This window comes from Gadus chalcogrammus, chromosome 21 (genome assembly GCF_026213295.1).
Source record: "Gadus chalcogrammus isolate NIFS_2021 chromosome 21, NIFS_Gcha_1.0, whole genome shotgun sequence".
Lineage (NCBI taxonomy): Eukaryota > Metazoa > Chordata > Actinopteri > Gadiformes > Gadidae > Gadus > Gadus chalcogrammus.
Window position 1 is genome coordinate 16,975,179 of NC_079432.1, and position 25,425 is coordinate 17,000,603.

Sequence of the window (25,425 nt, forward strand, 5' to 3'; positions counted from 1 at the left end):
ATTTATGCAGATAGTGATTGTGTTTATTGAAGTCATCTTACATATTATACATATTCGTGGTTGATCTAGAGTTCTATCACACTTGGAAAGGACCTAGAGACGTGTTTTTATATGTAAGAGGGCCTAAAGGGTTAGATTATAAATGAGGTGGTTCCAGCACAAACGGAATTAACATAATCCCTGACAAACAAAGCATAAGTGTGAGCCTAGAATGAATTGGGAATAAGACAGAGATGTCTGATCTCTTTTATATGATCAATTTCAAAGATCATGGGTTGGACGAGAAATCCTGACGGGGGGACAGGACGGGACGGGCGGGGGCAACCCCTAGTGGCCATCTTTTTTCTTGGCTCATGATAGACCTCTGATCTTTGTAAGGCCCGAACAAAAAATTGTCTTTGGCCTACGCCGATCAGGGGGCCAGTATTAAAAAAAAGTTTTTTTTGCTGCTGCTCATGATTGGGTTCAGCCCAGGTAAGCCCGTGCATTAAGGAGGCCTTGCTGGCGAGACCTAAAAGATGTCAGCCGTTGTGGAATTGGGAGCAATGGTCTACTTAAAATGAGGAGTGGTTTAATTGAAACACGAAATACGCTGACGATATCTGTAGTCAGAAACAATATATGGACACACTACATATTGATCTGTCTACCTTTCCATTGAACTGACTGTTGGACAATCCTACCTCAAGGATACTACACAGACCACTGTCAATATTTGAAGAAGCCAGCAGGGTTTCCCAAGGTCCCTGAAAATAGAAGTTCTTTGACTTGGTGTGGTGGACTTTGATTATCAGTTTCCGTATCTCCATGGCTATAAGACTTTTATTTGATTTAACAGGATGACGACGTCCCATTAGGCCTGATCACGACAGGCTCTGTTTCTAGTGATATCCAATGTAATGAAGAAGGTGTCTGTCATGGATCCATACTGTCACATCCAATGGCATGGAGTGTGTAGAAAAGGGGTGTGATGAGACGACACAACAACATTTGCAAGAACCTCAACAGCAGTACTATTTTTTTCATCCTTTTGTCCTTGTTAAAACCTACTTCCACAGATCCTATTTATTTCAAAAAGATTTAATTCAAGAGAAGAATGGATTTTATGTATTTTGTTGGGATATGAATAATAAATGTGGCTAGGAGCTACATTTTAGGACAACGACACACACTCAGGGAGGGTTTTAGTTTGAGTTTCATAACAATAATATTGAAATGTCATGATTTCTATATTACATTTATTTTATCGAATGCCCCTGACCATAAGTGCGTTCCCCATAAGGATGCAACCGTGAAACTGAAATAAACATGCTTGTATATTAAATAAATTAAATAAATAAACGGTTTCATGTGCTACATTTTAGAAACAGAGAGATAGAGAAATAGGTTTGAAAAAAAATTATATTGCTTTCATCACATATCTTGAATACAAAAAATTAATGCAAATAAACACTTATATGTTACACATTTTAGAATAACCACATATTTAGAGTCTTACTTCTAATAATATTCTGTCTGTCATGCATCTTAAAGTAACACAAAGTACAAAGAAGTAATCAGACAAGCTAAGTGGAACAGTGCTGCCTTCGTAGAATCACTAAAGTGTGTCATCAGACTGAAATAAGTAGCAGATAAGATAATCTGGGGAACGATACTGACTCTATAGATTACATGCAGTCATAAAAATAAAACATGGTGAATGTTAAGGTGATTTTGGACATCACTTTTCTTATCAACCTGCAATGACCATATGAGAGAATGTTGGGGGGACAGGGAGAAGCGGGGGAGAGAAAGGGGGAGTTAGGGGGGTTTTTACAATCCCGGAATTAAATGATTGCGAAGATTTTTTGTTTTGTTTTGCAACTATTATATTTAGTAAAAGAAATCTGCATACATTTTTGGAGTCATAAAGTGTTTATGGCGGTGCATTTGGAGGTAATGGAGACATAACATAAGATAGTAACATTTGCTGGTCTTGCTCGTACAAAAGGAGATAAAGTGTGCACATTTTTATCAAGTTCCTCAAGACTCACCTGTATGCAAAGGTATTCATGATGTCAGCCATGTCCCAGTATTTATTTTCCTTTTAATTGAACTAGAAGGCTCGTTCAATATACTATTTAAAGAACTGCACTTTTTATAGACTTAAATACGTTCTGATTGTGTCTGTGTGTCATATATTTTCTATGTGAATGCAGCAGTACTTAAATGTTTTTTGCATAAAGAAGCTTCAGTATACATGTTATTGTTTATTAATAAATTATGAGTATTCTAGTAATAGTAGTAGTAATATGGAAATATGTCGGTCTACAATTTTGCTTAAATAAATTAGAAAATGGTAAAATCATGCAAACAAAACCATGCATTCTTCGAAGGCTGGCAGAGTAGAATAAATTGAATGTAAAATATGTGTCCTTTGCTTGAGTGCTGCTTATATAACGACATCAATGAGCACTAATGATTTGCCCTACACAGGGACCTTTACCCTGCGATAGACTTGCGCAAATAGAGAGGGCTAAGGCCTGGCTGGCTGTCTAGTCTGGCTTCTGGGTCATACAGTTTAAAGTCAATGACACAGTCACAGTCTGCCACTAATCACTCTATGTTGGTGACAGGTGATAAACCTGATTGGATCTCGTCTTAAGTATATGTATATAATCATAACTGTGCGGAAGACAGAGTATAGTTCAGTATGTTACCATCAGCACTTCAGTGAATGTAAATATTTACAACAAAGACTATTTCGAAAAAGGCTGTCCTTATTCCCTGATTGTGTCCAAGAGATTACTGGTCACCACCAGCCAGCCAACTCTGTCATGCCTTTGTCCTCTAAGATCAATGAAATATAGCCTTAAAGAAGGTTTGCTAGAAAGACGTATACAGTATTTACATTTCGTTCCTGGGTTATTTTATAATTGTACTTATTTTCACTCACTTTCCTTTTAAAATTCTGTGTGATCTGCTCCAACGTTTACCTACATTTCCCAGAATAATTCCTCCGCACCCCTCCTTAGTGTCCTCAAAACTCAAGTGGTTGGATTGCGGAGGTAGGAGGCTTACAGCATGTAGGATTTGGAGCCATTTGTGACTTTCCTCCTTCCTGGTGATGTTCATACCTGCTGTTGCAATGGCCGATTATTCACACAGTAAAGCAGAATACAAAATGACACAGGATGCAATGGAACTAATAAGCACAGCTTTTTGTATTCATTATTTATTTAATGAGGATAAGCAAGTGCAGACGAACGTTATTAAATGCATTTTTACAGAGAATGGCTTTTATTTCATAACGTTAACTACATTTGTAGATGCAAAATAATGAACGTGCTGATATTTTGGACTCTGTCTATGACTATCACTGTAAATGCAAATACAAAAAAGGAGATAGACCTTTCTGCAGAGTTTTGCAATGGGGCATTACACAACTTTGGAGTGGGCTAAATCTGACTAGTGCAACACAAATTTGCAAGCACAGTTCTTGATAGTTGGAATCAACTAAAAGATCCAATTCACCAAGCTCTGAGGGTGCACATGAGATGTTTAATGTGTTTTGTTGTTGACACAATAGCCACGAGAGTACATTCATGTAACCTCTTTGACATTTCAATGTCACAATTCATGTTCCCCTCGTTTATACATTATGAGCCAGTTGCGCTTAAATCAGCAGCTGACTTTTAACTTAATTTTAAATGCACTAGTGAAACCATAAACTATTAAGTAAAGATTGAGCGAACTAAAAGCAGATATTGATATATAAATAGCAGCAACAGCAATGTATGTGGGCAGAGCTACAAATTTACATACGGCAACACAAATTGTATCTTTATTTAACCAACCCTGTGTAGGGCCAATCATTCGATATATATCGTTATATAAGCAGCACTCAAGCAAAGAAATATTGTTACATTTAATTTATTCTACTCTACCAGACTTCGAAGAATGCATGGTTTTGTTTGCATGATTTTACCATTTTCTAATTTATTTAAGCCACATTGTAGACCTACATATATTACTACTACTCTTACTAGAATACTCATAATTTATTGATAAACAATAACATGTATACTGAAGCTTCTTTATGCAAAAATCATTTAATTACTGCTGCATTCACATAGAAAATATATGACACACAGACACAATTAGAAAGTATTTAAGTCTAGAAAAGTGCAGTTCTTAATATAGTATTGAACAAGCCTTCTTGTTCAATTAAAAGGAAAATAGAAACTGGGACATGGCTGACATCATGAATACCTTTGCATACAGGTGAGTCTTGAGGAACCTGATAAAAAATCTGCACACTTTATCTCCCTTTGTACGACCATCACCTCCAAATGCACCGCCATAAACACTTTATGACTCCAAAAATGTATGCATGCTTTCAAAAGCAAACTCCTTTATATTTTAGTTGCAAAACAAAACAAAAAATCTTCGCAATCATTTAATTCCAGGATTGTAAACACACACATTACACCCCCCTTCTCTCCCCCAGCTTCTCCCTGTCCCCCCAACACTCTCTCATATGGTCATTGCATATTTAACCAACCTTTTGGTTAAATTATAGAATAAAGAAATAAGCAGAAGGAATACATCTTATCAGCCAAAGGCTATCAATTAAATCAGAGATGCAAGTTATTTGTAGATATGCTAGAGTCTAGACAGCTATCAGCTAGGAATTACAAAAAGATGCCATTGAATTTATCATTGAGATTTACATTTGAACAATCCTTTCTGTGCAGTTTACTATACGTATACATATCCTTTGTGATATAACAAAAGAGATTAGAACCTGAATGAATGTTTAATTGAGCTGATTCAGATTATTGCAGAAACCAAGAGAAATGCACAATTTGCAGTATAAATAAATCATATATTAAACTACAATGAAAACGCTTCTGATGAATCATATCACAATTGTCCTTCAATAACATTGTTTGCTTGCTGATTTTAACAATAAGAGAGGGTCATTTCCAATACACTACTTGAATCTCTTCAGAGCATCAAAGGTCAGATACCGCTATCATTTTCACATATGGAGGGACTTTGCTTTGGGACATTTGTTGATCAATCACGGTTCGTCTTGGAGACTGTTGCTTAACAATGGTTTAATTGTATCATTGATCAATGTTACGCCCCTTCTTTGCATATGAAACAATGCTGGTTAGTCTAGATGTTTAAAAAAATTAAGACCCTAGCTCTGATAATAATTATAGTAAACCTAATTAACCCACTTAAAAATTTGTTGTACATCATCTAAATCAAAAGTTAAGTACTGCACTGTAAACTTTTGTGCAGTTGCAATGGACTGCCTTAAGTCTATCATATTTAAATGAGAGAAGAAAGAAAACTGAAATTCCCTTCTCCTAAACCAACAATTATTAGACATCTTAATTTTTCTTTAATCACCAATCAATCAGAAAGCATTGTTCTGTTTGTAACGGTGGCCTTTGCTTAGCCAGCTTTTGGCTCTAAGACAATATTCAATGTGAACTTTCTGCCTTTGTCCTTCCACACTGGAGGGTGCAGTAGACTTTGAGCCTTACAAAGTACTGTACGTACCTTTTTGCAGCCACCGTGAATGAGTACAACTGAGGGTATAAAAGGCCTACCCTGATGTTGCGGTATCAGTCTTGTCAAGCTTGTCAAGAGCAGAGAGACTCAGAGAACCCAACATGGGGGAATCAAAGCTCTGCATTCTGCTTCTCCTGAGCGCAGCGGCCCTGGCCTGTAAGTACCACTTGGGATATTTCTGGGGTCGCAGTTACTCAATATTTTATATTTATGTATGATGATGCTGAACGATTTGATGATGCCATAGACTTTGCAACAACAACCTTTTTCTATTTTGTCACAAATTGTATTTATTTATTTAATTGTTACTGTGTTATATTGTGTCTTAAATAATTCAATTATTTATATCTAACTTGTTTTTCAACAATTATTATTGTTGAGGATTTCTATTATATTCTATTGATAAACCCTTTAGCTTATTAGTGGTCATTTTGTATTCGAAACATTCTAAAATACATTACTCTTCTACCCTACAGCTGCACAAGTTGATGACCTCCCAACATGTTTGTGTAGGTTTCACATAATATTTGATGGAAAATCGTTTTTGTATGTTTTGCATACATCCAATTGACCGTCCTGTTGACGGTATGAAACCTTTTGATCACCTTCTATGTCTCTTTCCTCATATAGTGGATCAGAGATACAAGGCTCTACACAAGTATGAATATCTGTATGAAACCGAGTCCCTTAATGCAATCAATGGAGCCTCCAATCTCCAAAATGGACCCAAGGCCTCCTGCAAGGTAAGGTCACACACCGCCATCCTTTTTTCCATCTTCCACAACATAAGTGACAATATAGGTGAGAAAAGTTAACCTATTTTATTCTTCAACCAGGTTGAGGTTGAAGTGCCACAATCTTGTTACTTCATCATTCGTACCACTGGTTGTAGTCTGAGTGAGGTGGTGGGCACGGAGGCTGACGGTAGCCCAGTGTTCGCACCGGCTTCCTCATCCGACGCCTTCGCTGCTGAGATGGAGAAGTAAGTGAAAAAATCGTTTCACATCTTCAAACAAAATCATCAGATATGGTAAACTGGGAATACCCTCCCTTCATGTAAGTAACAAACTGGATCTAATGTATCTGTTACGTTCTCTAGGTATCCCCTGAAAGTAGTGTCCACGGGAGTTTATGATGTGAAGCTCTACTCTGAAGAGGAGGAGACGACTTCCATCTTGAACTTCAAGAGAGGAATAATCTCCGCTCTGCTGGTGCCTCTGGTGGAGGATGATAAGAACAAGGACATGGTATGTTTGCTTCACAAGAAAGAGTTATGCAGAGCGTAATCAGCGAACATACAGTGATCCAATGTATACAGAAAATACTGATGTATTATGTCTCATACAGCCCACCATCTATGGCCAATGCAAGACCAAGTCCACCATCAATGAAAGACAGACAATCGCAACAGACATCACCGTGAGCAGGGATCTTTCTAGCTGTGACAAATTTGTCCCAATGAGAGACCAAACAAGCTCCTTGGCCCTTATCTCTGGGATGGTACGTTACCCTACCCACTGCATGCTTGGTTGAATGACATTTGTTCACAGTTAAAATCCCTTAAGTTCAATGATCCGGTTGGCTAAATGTTTGTCTACTTGCAGCACTACCCTCTTGCCCAGCTGATCAGAAGCTCACAGACCTGCCAGTACAAGTTTGATAATGACAACAAGCACATGACCTCTGGTTCATGCACTGAAAAGCACATCCTGGTGCCCTACTCTCACAAGTATGTCCCAACTTTTCATTGCTCAATCACCCTCAGTGTTCGACATGCCCATACATTTGAAGGACCCATTTTGTATTGGCTAAATTATTGGTTGTTTGTTGTAGGGGAGAATATGGAGTTACCAGCATTGGAAAACAAGTCCTGACCCTGCAGGACGTTTCGGCTCACAACGACAGAATCTTTGACTTCAGTAAGTCTAGCCCTTTATAAATAACTTTTGTCACAGTATAATCATTATAAATCCAATCTATCTATCTATCTATCTATCTATCTATCTATCTATCTATCTATCTATCTATCTATCTATCTATCTATCTATCTATCTATCTATCTATCTATCTGTCTGTCTGTCTGTCTGTCTGTCTGTCTGTCTGTCTGTCTGTCTGTCTGTCTGTCTGTCTGTCTGTCTGTCTGTCTGTCTGTCTGTCTGTCTGTCTGTCTGTCTGTCTGTCTGTCTGTCTGTCTGTCTGTCTGTCTGTCTGTCTGTCTGTCTGTCTGTCTGTCTGTCTGTCTGTCTGTCTGTCTGTCTGTCTGTCTGTCTGTCTGTCTGTCTGTCTGTCTGTCTGTCTATCTATCTATCTATCTATCTATCTATCTATCTATCTATCTATCTATCTATCTATCTATCTATATATTGTGCGGCATTGTTCAGAACAGCAATGCACACGGTTTAGGTAATAGGCAATAGGAAATGATTGTGTTGTGTAATGTTAGAATAATTCATAATTGATATATTTGCAGATGAGGCCAACGAGAAGTCCCTGCACATGGAGGCTGTTTATGACAAGAGTGTTCACCAGGACAAGGAGGCTGGTCTGGCTCTCCTTAGAGAACTGGCCACTTTGCCAGATACTGAGGGTGCAAGAAGGCCCAACCTCTTCTTCAGGCTGGTACAGATGTACCGTGGGATGAAGGCTGAGACCCTGAAGAGCGGTATTACCGAGGCCCTTGAGGTGTCTGTGCCACTGACCTTCCAGGTTCTGGCCCAGTGCGGTACTGCTGAGTGCAGCAGCGGCATCATGCACATCTTTAGAACCTATGACACGTCTGCAACTGAGGTTGATGCTGCTGTGTTTGCCCTTGGACTGGTTTCCAATCCATCACCTCTTCTAATCAAGGATATGCTAGAGATGGCTCAATACAAGCCCAGCAAGCCCATCATGTATGCACTCAGCAACATTGTCAAGAGGTGAGCGAATTGACACAATCTCATGATCAATTGCTTTTGGTTATGATGAGATTTATATATATTTTTTCTTTCATTTGTACATGTTATAAATTCCAATTTTGCATTGTCAGGTTCTACAAGGCTGAAGGAAAGGTGATCCCTGAGATTACATCTGTTGCTGAGTTCATGGCAGATCAGTTGGGAGACTGCACTGGTGACAAGGATAAAATGTTTTTGATCTTGAGGGTGAGTACATCAATCTCATTACATCGTTTGGCAAGGAGAAATTTCATAAGATGGCAATACAAACCTGTTTCTTCTTTTTAGGTTGTTGGAAACATGGGTGCAGCCATGGGAGCTTCCAGTCCTGCACTGAAAACTGCTGTTATTCAGTGTGTGAACCTGCCCACCGCAGACACATCTGTCCAGCAGGCCGCCATTCAGGTCTTCAGACTGACTACTGTCCCTGAAGAGGTTGGTACTTTTATTACAGGTCATGATCGAAACATTTTCCCTGTTTAGTTATTTTATGACTCAAGTTCTGTTGATTTGTCACAGGGTAGGGAAGTTCTCATGCAGGTGGTCCTGAATAGTGCTAGCCCATTGCAGAAGCGCATTGCTGCCTACCTGGTTATGATGAAGGACCCCCAGCCCAGTGAACTGGCTCAGTTGGTCGCCTCTTTGCCTAATGATCAAGACCAACAGGCCAGGAGCTTTGTCATCTCTCACATTACGAACATCCTGTCATCAACTCTTCCCGAGAATAAAGAGTAAGTGGAGCGTTTTTAGCTAATTTGCTACTGAGCTACTTCAACTCAACTCAACCTCAACGTATTTGTTTTTAAGTCAACTAGTCTGAGCAGCAGGGCCTTTCAACAATAACACCATTTTGGAGCACTCTTAATTTGCTTAATTTGCAATAGCTGAAGTACCCAACCAGTCTGCATTTTTTCCAACAGACTGAGGGAGAAGATTCTGAATGCTCTGCAGGGCAATGAGATCGGAATGATCATGGATCCCACCAAGTTCTCCGGCAATTACAAAATGGGCTCTATTCAGGGAAACATGATCTTTGAGGCAACCAGCTACCTGCCAAAGGAAGTCATGCTTGAAATGACCCTGAAAGCCTTTGGTTATGACGTTGATCTGATGGAGGTACAATAAATAATAATCACTTTGACAATACTTTTCATGTGCTTAAATATAATATTAACTGGTGGTCTTCTAATTTAGATTGGAATGGAGGGCAAAGGGTTCGAGCCAACTGTTGAAGCCCTGTTTGGAGAGAATGGATTTTTCCCTGACACAGCCCTCAGGACAATGTACTTTGTATCTGACAACATGCCCATTGGAACCACTGAAATGCTAAGGAAGATGCTGCCTGCTCTGAGGAAGGACAGGAAGAAGAGACAGGTAGGAAAACAATGCCATTAGTTACATCTCTGTAAATGTACTTTGGAAGTATGAATAACTGAGTTTGTGCATCTTTAGGCATCCCAGGGACTGATGAGGGAAATTGGGCGCAATCTCAACAAACTGGTCAGGGAACTGAAGGCTCAAAAATCCCCTGAAGCAATGGTTTACTTGAGTCTTTTGGGAAATGAGCTGGGTTACCTTAAATCCGAGGACATGGCGGATATGGCCCTCTCTGCAGCCATGATGATTGACAACATGCTCAAGATGTTCCCAAGTGATGTTAGTACATGTTGAAATATAACCCATCAACCCTATACAAAGCACCATTGGGAAAAGGAAGTTGAATGAAGCTTATTAATTTCTCTCTTCCACAGATGATGATGTCCCTTATGACCACAACTGAAAACGAAATCTTTGCCCACTACCTCTTCATGGATAATGAGTTCTTCTTGCCCACTGCCAATGGAATCCCTCTGAGAGTTGCCCTCTCTGGCACATTTACCCCAGGAATAAAGGGTGGACTTAAATTTGCCAGTGACATGGTAATTGTTTTCCATGTTCTTTCCAGTGTATGGAAGGCACATTTGGTTATATTAATGTAACCCTGATATATGTTATGTTTCTTAAGATAAAAGCTATTCTCTTGTTTTATCCATAGAGCGCCGTCAGCTTCATGCCCTCTGCTGGCCTTGAGTTTGAGTCTCAGATCGGTTACCACTTCCCTGAGTATGTCAACTCTGGACTCGAGATGCATACCACACTTTACCACGAGAGTGGGCTACAGGCCAAGATCTCCATGGGAGCTGACAGTATTAAGATGAGCATGCCTGCTCCCCAGGGCCCCACCACCGTCCTCAGCATTACGTAAGCATTAGATAACTATTCCAATGACCAAACTAGTAAAGGGTGGTGATTGGTGTCAGGCTAACAATCTCGATGTTGTCTAGAGATTAGTATGTGATGCAATTTCAGCAGCGGCACTGGAGCCTTTGATAATGGTACCAATTTCAACCAATATGAAGCCTAACCCTTTTATCCAATCATTACAGCAACAAACTGGTCTCAGTGACCGGTGCAGAGTTCAAGACTCTCCCACCGACCGTGACAGACAAAGTTGATACTAATGACTGCAATGTCTTCTTCGCTGGTATGAAGTACTGCATCGCCATGCAGTATACCGATGCTTTCTCTCAGAAGACATCCCCATATTTCCCCATCACTGGAGACAGCAAGTAAATGAGCCGTTATAAACCACAACAAGAATAGACAATTAAATACACAATTCAGTTTCAGTTAGTTATAGTAATGTTGTGGTTCATGAATTAATTATACTGTTCTTCAAGGTTTGCTGTTGAAATCCACCCTACTGGTGATGTGAATGAGTACACAGCCACCATTGCCTATGAACTCTTAAAGGAGGGCGAAGAGGGCCGCCAGAAGGTCGATGCTGTGACGGTGACCCTGAGAGCCGAAGGTATTTTAGAAAGGAAAAATAAATATTACGTTTTAATTAACATTGAATCATTAGACATTTTTTCGGGTTTGAGTTTTTGAATTTGACTGTATTGTAAAAACAGGTGACGAGCCAGTGGAGGCCAGAGCTACTGTTAAGTACAACAGGAGGAAGAATGTCCTGACCACCGACATCCAGGTTCCTGACTATGATGTGGAGGCTGGATTCAGGCTGGGGGTCGCTGACGGTAGCGTTAAGAGCAAAGGAACTTACGCCATCACCCTTGACCTCATCAACAAGAACGTCCCACAACTCTCTCTGCTTGCCAGTGCCAAGTAAGAAAAAAATCTTATCCCCAGGACATGAAATTAACTATGCAATGTACCATGACTAAATTGTGTTTATTTTATTTTATTTTAAGTCAAAAGGCCATGAAGGAAGGTGTGCTGAAAGTCCAGCTTATTATCCCCTCAATCAAGGCTGATGCCACCCTCACAGCCATTATGAAACGCGGCGAAGAGATGGAATGTGAGCTTAAGAGTGACATTAAGTTCCTCGAGAGCACCTCAGAACAAAAACTTTCTCTTAAATATGGTAAGGTTTTTTGTACACTTAAGTAACCTTTGACAAAAGAAGTGACTTGGTGCAGCAGAGCTTTCCCACCGATTTCCCTTTTTGCTAATTTAGTTTGCACATTTTTTTCAGATGGAAGCAGAATTGAAGCTGGTGTCGAGTCGGACATGAATTCTGAGATAATTAAAATTCTTCCCAATGCTGACAAGATTAAAGAGTATGTCAATGCCATTCTCGATTCAAGTGTGATGGAGTCGGACATGAAGTTCCGTCAAATACTCACCAAGTCTGTGGAGGTAACTAAAGTTACATAACAAATGGGCAGGTGATAATTTCATCTTAAGGATAAGCAAAAATCAACATTATTTATATTCCTCTAGGCAACCAACAACTACATGGAGAAGTATGCTTCAGATATCCCTTACATCATGAACATAAGAATCCCTGACATGCCTGAGATGTCTCTGCCAGAGAAACTCTTCCTGAACACGTAAGTTAAACAAAACAAAATTCAACAACTCAAATAAATATATAATGAAAATATGTATAATTAATTGCCATTTGTTGTAATTTCAACAGTAAAGCCAAAGCAGTCTACAACTTCAACAACGAGTACTTCACGATTGCTATTCCAGTCCCTCTTGGAGGAAAGTCAACAGAAGAACTCAACTTCCCTGCCGCCCTGACCACACCAAGCCTCTCCATGCCCCAGCTTGGCCTACAAGTTCCCTCAATGCAAATTCCAATTCCAGAGCTCTTTGTTCCTGAGACAATTACTATTTCAGTGCCTCTCTTTGGTAAAGCCGAGGTCTCAGCTATGCTGAGGAGCAACATCTACGATTTGGAAGCCTCAATCGCTGCCGGAAAAGATGTTGTGCAGACACCGAGCCATTCAGCCATGTATGACGTAAAGGGAACATCTCCATTCGATATCCTCTCATTCCGGATTGAAGGTAATTTGTCCACAATTGTTATTGAAATGCTACACATCCATTTGTAATTGTACTTCATCTAAATATCGTTTCCATTCATGATCGATTTGATTGTTTATATGTATAGGTTCTGGAATGTTTACCAACCAAGATTCCATCAAGGCCGAGATGAAAAGTACTCTGGCCCACAAGTTCCTTGAAGCTAGTTTTAACATCTTAGAGGAAACCCTCACCGACAAAGCTGGTGTCAAATCAAGCAGCAAGATTGAAGCAAAAAGTACCTTAGGCCTCAATGTTTCCATTTCTTACATTGCCACAGTTGGCATGAACACTGAAGAAATGTCTGGGGATAGTAACCTGGAGGCAATGGTAAAGGTTGGACCATTATATGGCGACATGACTTCAACCCAATTTATTGCCTTCTATCCATCAAGACAAGAAGCCAAAATGGATTCTTCTTTGAAAGTTGACTCAACATTTGTTCAGGCCCAAAACATCTTCTCTGCAGCCTTAAATAATGGAGAACTTTCTGTTACGTCAAACACCAATGTCTTTGAAGACACCTTGACCCATGTGGCTGAGCTTTCTTTCAAGGAACAAAGGTTAACCCTAAAATCTGACACCAATGCCCTTGCCCTTGGCATGAAGATCCGCAACGAGGCTCAGGGCTCCGTTGGTGCCGGTGTAGTCCTCTTCAGGGTAGAAACCAATGCTGACCGATTTGAAAATCGCTTCTACTGTCTGCAAACCGGAACTCTAGATATCAATGGTTTAGTTTACAGCAGTGAGGGCAATGCAAAGCTTTTAGAAAATGAGGCCACTCATACAGCTACCCTGAAAATGAGCAAGGATGGTTTGGAGACAAGTGGAAAAAGCACACTCAAGAGCCCCCTGATGCTGGAGAACAACTTTAGGGCAGGACTTGATGCTGCCAGAGCTTCTCTTTTCATTAACAACAAAGCTATACTGAGTGACAAGAAGTTTGATAATGCAAACACTCTCACTGTAACTCCTTCTAGCTTTGACTTCAACTCAAATGTTGAGATCATTGTCTCTGAGAATGTTTTATACACTCAAGATATCACCATTGATTTAAAGCCATACATTGCCTCCTCCAGTATGAATAACAACCTAAAAGTACTTGGGGCAAATCTTGTTAGTGAGGCTCAGTTAAAGGCAGAGCTGTACAAGATGGACCTATCTGGTAGCATGAAAGCCATTTATGATGAGCAAGAGATTAAGCACACATATGAGGTCAATTATGCTGACCTGGCTGCCAATGCTAAATGCAGTACAAGTGGAAAACTGTTTGGAACTCAGATGAGCCATAATACTGAGCTTGAAGTGGTGGGGCTTGCTGCGAAGTTTTTGAATGATGCTCGCTTCAACTCACAGCCAATGCGCTTTGACCACAACGTGAGAGCTAGTGTTGTACCTTTTGACTTCAACCTTGATACCGTCTTCAATGCCGATGGGGACCTTGCCCTTTATGGTATGCCAAGTGCTCAGATCTATTTCAAAAACCTCCTAAGGGCCCAGCCCCTGGTCTTTGTCAGCTCCCATGAATACAGAGCCTCAGTGAACCAAAAGATGGATAATGGATTCTCTTCGGAGACCACTATTGACTACAAGATAGATACTCTTCTGTCTCCACAAGTGCAGGAAGCTAAATATAGACTTAAGTCCAAGTTAAATGACCATGCCTACAATGAAGACTTTAACATGTTCAACAATGCAGATAGAATTGGCGTAGAAGTTTCAAGCACTGTCTTCTCAAATGCTTTTAACATGGACAACACGGAGAACCAGGAATTCACCATCACTATCTTCCTTAAATATGATAAGAACACCAACAGTCAACTGATTCAGATCCCTTACATAGATGTGGCTGCTTACCTCGAGAATATCAAGGTAGTTTGTGTTAACCTTCTGGAGGCATTCCGCAGCTACGCCAACAATGAGGAAATTGCTGCTAGGCTTGGGGCTCTTCCTCAGAGTGTCAGTGACTTTGTTAAAACACTGAGTATTGAAGACAAAACAATTTACCTCAAGCAATACCTTACCGATTTTACCAAAGATTATTCCATCTCAATGGAGGACCTTGAAGCATATCTAACACAAGTAACAGAGTTTGTCACGAAAAGGCTGTCAGATCTAGGTTCTTCCCTCCAAACATTTTTTGTTATGGTGAAAGAATTGATTGTCAGTGGCACCCTTTCTGAAACCCTCATTCAGAACATTGAACAAAAGCTAGTAGAATTGAATGACATTTTTGATATCAAAATACTGGTTGTGGCAGTAATGGATAACATTATCGAATTCATTGCACAGATTGATCTTGAAAAGCTGCAGGGCAGCAGCATGGCCTACTTGCAAGACATTGATGCCAAGTTTGAAATCAAGTCTACTCTTGAAATGGTTGTTAGGGATTTGAAGCAGTATTTTGAAACCTTTGACTTGTCCCAGTGTGTTGCTAACATCAAGAGTTACATTTCTTCCATTGACTTTGAAGCTCAGATTATGGATCTGATTGCTCGATTCCCAACTGAGATTTTCTCTGAAATAACAAGAGACGTTAGAGATATTGTCCAGGAATTACAAATCCTTGAAAAAGTAAATGCATTCCATGCTAAAATAAGAGATATTATGGTCAAGATGGAGATTGACCAAAAGATGATGGCTATCATGGAACAAATTTTGGTGCTTATCCAGAAATTACAAATTGACGAAACAGTCCAAGCTGTAATGAAAAAGCTGGAGAGAATTCCTCAAAATATCTTGTTTCTAGTAGAACTTGGCACCTCATACGTAAAAGACAATCACATCATGGAAATAATTGGGAAAAATTTTAGAGCACTCAATGCTATTATTCGTGACTTTGTCCAAATGCTGAATACCATTGAGTATAGCGAATATGTCGCAGGTGCAAATAGAATGAAATCATTTTTCACATCCCAGGTGAATAGAATGATCAGGGAACTAGAGCTTTCTCAGAAACTTGATGCTACAGTAGAATTCATTAACTTTGTCATATCTTCCATTCAAGGCTCCTTGGAACAACTAAGAGAAATCAAATTTTCCGAAATGGCCAAAACAGTTCTTATTCAGCTGAAGGAAATACCAGAATTCCTCAAACAGGGAATCGACGGAATTAATGTTGAAGCTGTGCTAACTCCCTACCTGCGATTTGTTAGCAAATACTATAGTAAGGTTGTCACCATCTTCACTGACATTTGGACTAATATGTTTGAGGTCATTCAGAATGTTTTTGCTGAGCAAATGATTATCAGTGAGGTTAAACAAATGATTGAAGGAGTCGTCACTGGACTGAAGACAGCTGAGTTGGAAGTACCATCCTTTACCTTCCCAGGTACTGATCTTGTTGTTCCCTCAATGAAGATTAGCATGGATAACCTTTATGAGATCAAAACGTCAACACAGCTTGAGATCCCTCAGTTCACTATCATGGGACTGTACACTATTCCAGCCAGCACTATCTCCTTTGAGGAAATCAAGCAGAGGATCATTGAACTAATTAATTACACTGTCAACTTTGAGTTCAATATGCTCAGTTTGGACGATGTTTTTGGAGATATTTCCATGAACTACTTCCCTGTCATGCCTCAGTTCACCATTCCCCAAATCAGCCTTGCTGAGCTTTCCTTCCCTGAAATCCCAGTGATGGATGTAGACAAGCTTGTTAAGACTCTCCAGATCCCTGACCTCGAGCTGCCCGCCATCCCTAGTGAGCTCATGTTGCCATGCTTTGGCAAAGTCTATGGGGAGATGAAAATCCACACTCCTATCTACACAATTAAGACCACTGCTGAGCTGGCAAACACTACAGATAACGCCTTGAACCCTCGGTTCAGTGGCATTTTTATCTCTGAGGGAAAATCTCCCAAATCGGACAATCTCAACTTCATCGTTGAATTATCAGCTAATATTGCAATCCCCAAGAGAAGCCGTGTTGTTGTGGCAGAGGCTTTGAAGTTAACCCATCTTGCTTTTGAGGTTGAACATCAGGGATCTGCAAACTTCTATGGCCGATCAGCTCAGGCCCAGTCTCAGGCCCAGACTACAGTGAAGGTTATGACTACACCATACACAGCCAATCTTATCAACAAAGCTTCTCTTTCACTGGCTCGTGGCATTACTGTCTCAATTGAGACAAAGTATGACCACATGGTGAACCTCCCAAGCATTGATTTCACAAGTGACATTGTTGTAAACCAGCAGGGAACTATTGAACAGGAAGATTTCACAATCAAAGTAAAGAATATTGGTTCAGTCCAGGACAGAGGCGACAACATCTACAAGACCAACATGTTGATGAATATCGATCCTAGGCTTGTTAAGATGTCGTTCTCCGCTGACACCATCACTGCAATGTTGAAAAGTAAACAGCAAATGACTGCTGAGTCTGCTCTCTTTCAACACATCAAATTTAATATCCGTAATGAGGCAGAGGGCCCAGCAGTAAAGAATAGTCTTTTTGTGGCATCCGGACAGTGCACCCTTAATGACCTGAAAATTGAGTTTAAGGCTAACCATGATGCAGAGCTATACGGTTTAGTCGATGGAGTCTTTTCCAACGCAATCAATTTCATGATCCGTCCCACCGAGTTTGTTTTCGACTTCCAAAACAAGGGCAATGCTAAAGTAAACTTCTTTGAGGCTTTAATTGCCAAGATTGAACTTCAGAATGATTACTCTGCGATGTTCAATGCTGGCAGCCAACAAATGAACACGATGGCTCTGGCCCGCATCAACCAGTACAAAGTCTTGTACAACTTCACGGTTAACAATAATGATAAGGAGGCTGCTATGTCTGCTGCTATAGATAGTGTCATTGACCTAGGCTTCATGGATACCCCCATCTCAATCCCTGAGTTTCCTCTACTCTTTGCTGCCTTCGACACGCCAGCCATTACAAATCTGAATTTGTATGAACAAAGTGGATTGAAAGACATCCTGACTACCACTGAGCAGAATATCAATGTTGATGCTAAGATTGTTTACGAAAAGAGCCAGGAAATGCCAATTTACTCTTTTACTGAACTGATCAGAATACCATCTGCAGGCAACCTTGTTTCAGAGCTATCTGTGAAGTCTGCCATCATTAATTTGAATATTATTAGTGGCCTGTCCACTAGTGATGACTTGGTGATTCGCATTGGAGCAACAAGCAACTCTGTTTTTGAGTCTTTGAAGGCCAAGCTCGATGGCACATCAAGCCTGACCATCGTCAGAGGAATCAAGTTAGCCAACTCCCTGTCACTTGAGAATCAACACATTATTGTCAACCACGAGAGCTCCATTGGCATGAAAATTGAGACCTTTGAAACTAAAATGTCTGTTACCACAAATGGAAGAATTAATACCCCAATTCTTAACCTAATAGTGACCCAAAGCCTAGTTGCAGACAGCAAGGTTAGTGCCCACTCTACTTTCCAGATGAAGGGTGATTTTAATGTGCCCAAAATTGAGGCTTCTGGAAATGTAGAGGCAGACCACAGCCTGAAATTTGAAGGATCCTTTAAGCAGATCTCCATAGAATCAACCACCAAAGCTAACATTGATGGCAGAGCACTTGAGCAATATGTCATTTTGGGAATACTGGACAATGACGCCAATCTGTACTTGAATGAAGAAGGTCTGCGCTCCACATCCAAATTGATTGCTGACTACAAACTTAATAGTGACTCCACCAAAGTCATTGGCATGGATGTGAATGAAAATGCATCAATTGAAGCCTCCTTGAGCCGTGTACTTGCAGTGCTGAAGTGCACTAGCAACAACGAGGTTAATATGCCTGCCTTCAACACCAAGGGAAAATATGTTGCCCAAGCAACCATGGATCTTACACCAATTTCATCCCTGGCTGATATGGAAATCAACCTATCTCAACAAAGCTCCCTGGGTGATCTCACCTTGTTCGAGAAGATTGCAATGGACATAACTGGCACCAAGCAGAAAATGTATCATTCAGCCAAGCTTGTGACACCAGTGATCACCACAATGCTGGAATCAGAGGTCCAGGGTGAGGCTCCTGTCTTCAAAGTAACATTGAAGTCTTCTGCTACCTCTCCCATTGTCTTCCTGGAATATGACATGGATGGTGAGTTACTCAACTTTCACAAACCCTTTGCTCATAAAGTTATCTAATGCATACAACATGTTATTTATACATCTTAAGTAATAATTTCCCTATTCCCCTATAGCTTCATCTACTACCAACTTTGAAAATGAAGCTCTGATGATGACTAATAAAGCGGTCCTGACCCACACCGACGTCACCATGGATGTCAACCATGTCATTACCCAAGCACTCAGGTATGTGTCATTTTCACAGTTGTATGTAGAAATTCATATTTCATTTAACTCAACGATTAATGTACCACTTTGTTATTTATTTCAGGAGAAAACGCCAAGTAGATGGGAGGTCAGTGTTCAAGTTAAGGTCTCTTTTCAAAGAGACAGCTTATTTCAATTTGTGACAATTATAACAGATGTACTTTACATAATTTTTGTTTTCTTTGTGTTTATTAGTATTTCTCGCCAAACCCTGAATGTGGACATCACCAGCTCTACTTTCACCGATGCAAATTTCCGCTATGCTGCGGGTAGAGATGCAATCAGTGCCTCTGTGTCAACTCCTTCCACTGGATTCTTAGGTCTTCAGGTCAACACCAGGCTCCCCTCTCTGAGTGCTAGACTGTACAGTCGCTACGCTGTAAGTATTGAAGCAATATTATATTTGTTAGTATTTATACAATCCTTGTTGTTTTCGGTGGTATGTTAATCCATCGTGCTACTGCCTAAATTTAAAGATAAATTAGAAAATTGAGGACCAGGAGAAAGGGACAAAAAGTTAATGGGAGTTAATGTACACAACTGACCAATGAACTATTGGAATGTATTATAAATATACAAAAAAATTATAGATACATACATCCATTTGAAATTGCTGTGAATGGGCTCGTCTTCATAAAGCATAACTATATTTTTCCTTTTTGTTTCCCCCTTTCAACAGTCTGCCCCTGAAATTGATGTTGATGTATTGGTCATCAGAACCTCTCCCAAGGGCGATGATAAGATGACGCTGCAGGTTGCATACAATATGGACGCGCCCGCAGTCATGCTCTCTGCACTCAGGGATAGGCTTGCCTCAATCACTTCTGCATTCACTATGTTTGCTGAAAAGTATCAGATCACAATGTATGCCCAGAAGCTTATGACCGCAGTAACCACATTTGTTGGAGAGACCTACGACTTTGCCACAAACTACGACATGGACGTAAGCCAGTTGTCCACCTTCTTTAGGAATGTCATCTCCCTGTACCAGAAGACTGTCCAGGCATCCCTGGATGCTGCAGTCAAGGTGCTGACAGAGACCAGGTTCAAACTGTCTGACTCTGAGGAAATGACAACACTGCCTGAGGTCCTTAAGAGGCTGACCAGCAGCATTGGTGCCATGCTAGAGAGAGCCATGCAGATTATCAATAGGGAAACGGAGGTCTATATCAACTCTCTAGCTGAGACCATGAGCGCTGTCGAATTCCGATTCGGTAATGGTGATCCCATGACCGGAGCCCAAGTCATTAATATCATACAGACCAATTTCAAGAGCGCATCAGATATGGTTGTTGACTTTGTCAAAAATATGGAAAGCCTCGATAAGGTGCTCGAGATGATCAGGGACACGACACAGGTGGTCATCACCAAATCTCAGGAGTTTGTTGATTCCATCAAGTCTGATTATTTGGATGCTGTGCTTAATATCACGAATAACCTCTATCGTTATCTTGTTACTGTCATGAAGGACTTATCTGACCGCATGGCCCTTATAAACATGGATAGTTTCAACAGTACCCTTGAGTATGTGATAGAAATGATGATCAATGTGGCGACTCAGTTCCAAAGAAGCATTTCCGACATTTTGCAACAGGCTTCCGAGGAGACCAAAGCATACATGAAAGTCAGTGATAGAAGGTTGGAGCTCGACCTTCCTTTCTCCTTCACACAGTAAAGAACTCTCACTGATACGTTTTTATAAAACACAACCATCCATTTTTATTCACAACTGCATAACTTCATAACTCTTTTTAAGCTTGAAAGTGAATTTCAATAAAGACCATCTACCTTATACATTGTTTGAAAGTCTTGTTCTTTTTTGAGGGGTAATTTAATTATTTAAAAAGCATTCACACACTCGCTTATAATAAACTTGTATCATATTTTGAATGATTTCAGAAGGCCACTGACTGGATATAACAATACAATATGTTGGATAGTAATTTGCAAGAATTAATCACACCTTATTAATGCCTAGCATTAAAGTGTGATACCAAGGCAATCATCTCAAATCAAATTCAACTAGCACTTTTCGTGCAATACTGCAATACAAAGTGCTTAACAAGTGAACAAGTAAACAACATAACAGTAAACAGGATAAGGATATATTAGTTAAGAAGAACATTCCAAATGAGAGTCAAGGTACAGTAATTTGAGCAGCGGTCGGGCACTCTGTTCCCTAACACGGCACGTTTAAGACGAAGTCAGCTACGGCTCAAACATATTGGCCTTTTGGACAGTACTGCATAGCGAGCCTGGTGGCAGAACAACACGAGGCCCTTCCCCTCCCTGATATTGTGCTTCTCCATAGAAAACCGATGGAGAAGGTTACACAGGGTGTCTGACCACGTCTCCATTGAACCCACCTTTTAACAGAGATACATTTGAGAGGGAGGAAGAAACATGGACAATTCCACATTAAATGGGAAATTACAGTGGCTGTTTTATAGAAGGAAGAATGTGGAAGAATCACAGTTTGCACCATCAACTCCTTCATTGTGACAAGGATGCATATGTTAGGGGAATGAAGTCATTACATGCAGAATATATGAAGTGATGGGGGAAAGTCTCAGGACATCTGGTGGGCAGGTCGAGAAAGAACACTAACCAACATAAACAAAGAGTCAGACAATGACAAGGTTGTCGTGTTGATTATAACGCAGAACACAGTTGAAACAGTACTCTCTTATAATCAGAAAAAAGCTGAGGGTGACGGTACAATTTTAAGTGATTAGGAGAATGCTAATCCGTTTATTGACCAATTTTGATTCCCTCAGTTCATCTGAAAGACTGTTGCAGAGAATCAGATAGCAGAGTCTGGAGGCAGCCCCCTGTGCAGCTCAGTCCTTTGCTCCCAAATGCCATGCCATTGCCCCAGGACCTTGTAAGGTTACTGCACTCTTGCTGGACGATGGAGATGATGGATGAGGTATCTGTCTAACATTAGTTCGGGCCTCCTTGGGTGGACTTTAAAGAGAGCACTGCAGTAATCCAGCCTGCTAGTTATAAAAGTATGCAGATGTCTCTCTGTATCTGCCTGGGAGGGAAACAGTTGCACTCTAGCAAAGCTGTAAGTAGCCAGAAGTATAACGTGGTAGGATAATATGCCTGCTGATACCTTCTGACCTTAAACTACTATTGCGTATTTCTTCAGGGAAAGTATTCGAATCCAAAGGAATAGCTTTAAAGAGACTTTATTTGTATAAAGTATTTTCGGTATGGTAAACTGATACTCTGAAGCAAAGAGAGATTGAAGATGTATTCTAAACACGTGCTGAGCGACTCCTAGCTGATCAATAGACCTAACCCTGTCCAATCGCTACCGGGAGTTTCTGAAGACAATGTGGATCAGTAGGCTGTTATGGGCTGTTTCCCAATGTCAAGGAAGCATGCTCAACGGCCGCCCTTTTAAGGACGCTACGTCATCGAACGCCGACAAGCACTGTTCCAATGTTGAGGACACTCGAAATACGCCCCCTTATGGAAGCATATATGTAGCAAAATTCAAATGGAAATGCAATTTGCAATTCAATAAGTAATTACGTTATGCAATTGACAATGCATTATGCAATTTCATAATGTAATTTGTAAATACGTTATTCAAAGTGTATTTAAAATGCAAAGTGACAATGCAATCCTCAATTAAATTTGCAAAAGTTATAACAATAAAAATACAATTATATGTTGTCAAATTCTTTGAGTTCCTTTATTCAAATTGAAAAGCTATAGCGTCCCCGTGATTGCAATCCACTTCGCCACGCTCCGTGTGTTGCGATATTCAAATGACATTTCAATCCGCAAAACGAACGCTTTGCAAAAGATTTGGCAAAACGGAATCCAAAGAGGAATCCAAAGAGGAATCCAAAAAGTCAATATGCAAAGTGGCAAACGTATCAGCCAATCAGCGTTTCGGCGGGAACTACGTCACTTTCTATTGTCTCCAGGGTATCTGTTTTATGTGTGGGGGGAGGGAGTTCCAGAGCCTGGGTGCTGAAAAGTTGAATGACCGGGCACCCATTCGTAATGAGTCGTGATGTGGGGATACATATAGTAGTCCAGAGGTTGAGCGGAGGGAGCGGGAGGGAGTGTATTCTTGGAGGAGGTCGCAGAGGTAACTGGGGGCTAGGTTGTGGAGAGCTTTGTAGGTGAGGAGTGGGTGGAGACGGTGGGTCTCCCGACCCTATGTTTCGCACCCAGTGCCTGTAGCACTTGGGAAATCTTTGTGTTTACCACACTGGCGTCAAAACGTACAAGTGAGGATAAGTCGTCTATCCTATCTCCCAGAACACGCACTCTATCTACTGCATCTGTGTCTTCAACACGATTGTTCTCCACATCATCGGCCAAACTTCGGAGCGTATCAATAATCTCCATTGGTGACCATGGACCTGCTGTTTCCCAAAGTGAAGGCTGCAGCCTTGCTAGGACGCGTCCTTACTAGTCGCGTCCTATGGAGATGAGACTAGAGTGCTAGCTCGAGTGCTTCCTAGCGTTTGTAACGCCTGACTTTGGGAACGACTTGGTAGTGTGGAAGCGCTTCCGCTTTTTAATACTGCGTGTCCGCTTGTAAACACATGTGCGCTTATGAATAAAACATGGCAGCAATCAAGCTGATCGATATTTATTTGACTTTTGTCTGTTATGAATGCGGTCATGTCTCCTTCGCATGGAGCCTCTTTGGGGAAGTCACAAAAGCGAAAATCGAATTGTCTTTATTAAAAGGAAAATCCATTCAATTTTTATAAAACTAAGTGAAATTGTCTGAGAACTTAATTCATGCATCACATTTACAGTACGGTTGATTACTATTATGCAGGGGGAAAAAGACAAAGAAAGAGATGATAAACGTGTATTTATTTGGATATATTATTTAACTGATCTGATTCATTCATTCATATATGCCTACAATCTACCAGTGCTTTGAACACATAAGTATATCATATAAAATACAATTATATACGTTCATTAAAAAAATTACAAACATTGCAAACGATCGGTTGTGCATTAATTTTACAACATTGGATAGTGGCACTATCCCTTCCACCGGTAAACAAATGTTTGTGCGCCACCCTTCGACTATGTAAGGGCCCTAAGGGCCCTTACATAGTCGACGCGAAACAGAAGATAGACGCAATGTATAGAACTGATTGTTGTGCATTATTGTGGATATGTAGGCTGGTTAGTTGTGGTTGTTTGTGGTCTTAGTGAAACAGCCTTGCCTTGGAGTTGGAGAAGTTGGAGTGATTGTGTGAATGTGCGAGAGAGAGCGCACCTGCCGTGGTGATGTTGGGCTTGTTGTTGGCTTTTATGTGATCGATGATGTATCTGTCTGATCGTATTAGCTGTAGATGGATGGTTAAATAATGTCACAAGATCGGTCCTACTGCATGTTCTTCTGAGTGCGCAAGAACGGTGCCAATTATTGTCGTGTTTGCATTGTAATGCACAACTTTGCCCCTCCCTGTTATAAAATAAGGTGCATCCCAACAACTTTAGCCAATGCAGGCTCCTATTGCTTTACCAGTGTGCTTAATGTGTGCTTAATGTGTGTGTGTGTGTGTGTGTGTGTGTGTGTGTGTGTGTGTGTGTGTGTGTGTGTGTGTGTGTGTGTGTGTGTGTGTGTGTGTGTGTGTGTGTGTGCGTGTGTGTGTGTGTGTGTGTGTGTGTCTGCGTGTTGTCATGTAGGCTATAGATATAGATCGATTGTCTTGGCTTGCTTGCATCCATGAAATATTGTAATGTTATGGCCGAGCTGGCTACTGCATATCGCGAACAATCTGGGGATGAGGGCATCCCCGAATAATGATGGGTATTTCGCACACTGCCATCTCAATATATAGCCTAACATATACAAATATATCACTGTACTAGACACAAATATATTTTCCACTGGTGGTCATTACATTGTAGTGAAACTAGTAAAGACAACACAGCCTTATGTTACGGCGAAACATGGAGGCACTGACTGCCGCTCTAGTTTCGACAATGCGTTACTTTAGTCTGGTCTTTCTCTTCACTGATTGGTTAGACAGCCTTCAAACTTAGTGGTCAAGCAAAGAAGGGGAGGGGCTCGTTCTGCATACCTAATAGCCGGAGTGAATAACTAATAGCCGGAGTGAATGACTAATAGCCGCGGCTATTAGTCATTCAAAACCGTACGGAATTCTTGCAAAACCGTACGGAAACCGTACGGAATCCGTACGGTTTCCGTACGGTTTTGCACTTTTAC

General features: G+C 40.7%; 1 protein-coding gene across 1 annotated transcript; it reads left to right on the forward strand.

Annotated features, from left to right (window-relative positions):
* Positions 1 to 5,614: 5,614 nt before the first annotated feature.
* Positions 5,615 to 20,988, forward strand: apobb.1 (apolipoprotein Bb, tandem duplicate 1). Its single transcript, XM_056580819.1, has 29 exons — positions 5,615 to 5,724; positions 6,045 to 6,077; positions 6,199 to 6,311; positions 6,405 to 6,550; positions 6,668 to 6,815; positions 6,916 to 7,068; positions 7,173 to 7,297; positions 7,402 to 7,487; positions 8,039 to 8,486; positions 8,597 to 8,711; positions 8,793 to 8,939; positions 9,024 to 9,235; positions 9,425 to 9,620; positions 9,699 to 9,878; positions 9,957 to 10,160; positions 10,256 to 10,423; positions 10,540 to 10,745; positions 10,931 to 11,113; positions 11,225 to 11,355; positions 11,459 to 11,669; positions 11,756 to 11,928; positions 12,040 to 12,203; positions 12,288 to 12,397; positions 12,487 to 12,860; positions 12,967 to 18,960; positions 19,064 to 19,175; positions 19,261 to 19,284; positions 19,392 to 19,575; positions 19,876 to 20,988. Exons 1-29 carry the CDS (start codon positions 5,670 to 5,672, stop codon positions 20,869 to 20,871), a joined length of 11,391 nt encoding a protein of 3,796 aa, XP_056436794.1. The 5' UTR covers positions 5,615 to 5,669; the 3' UTR covers positions 20,872 to 20,988.
* The last annotated feature ends 4,437 nt before the right edge of the window (positions 20,989 to 25,425 follow it).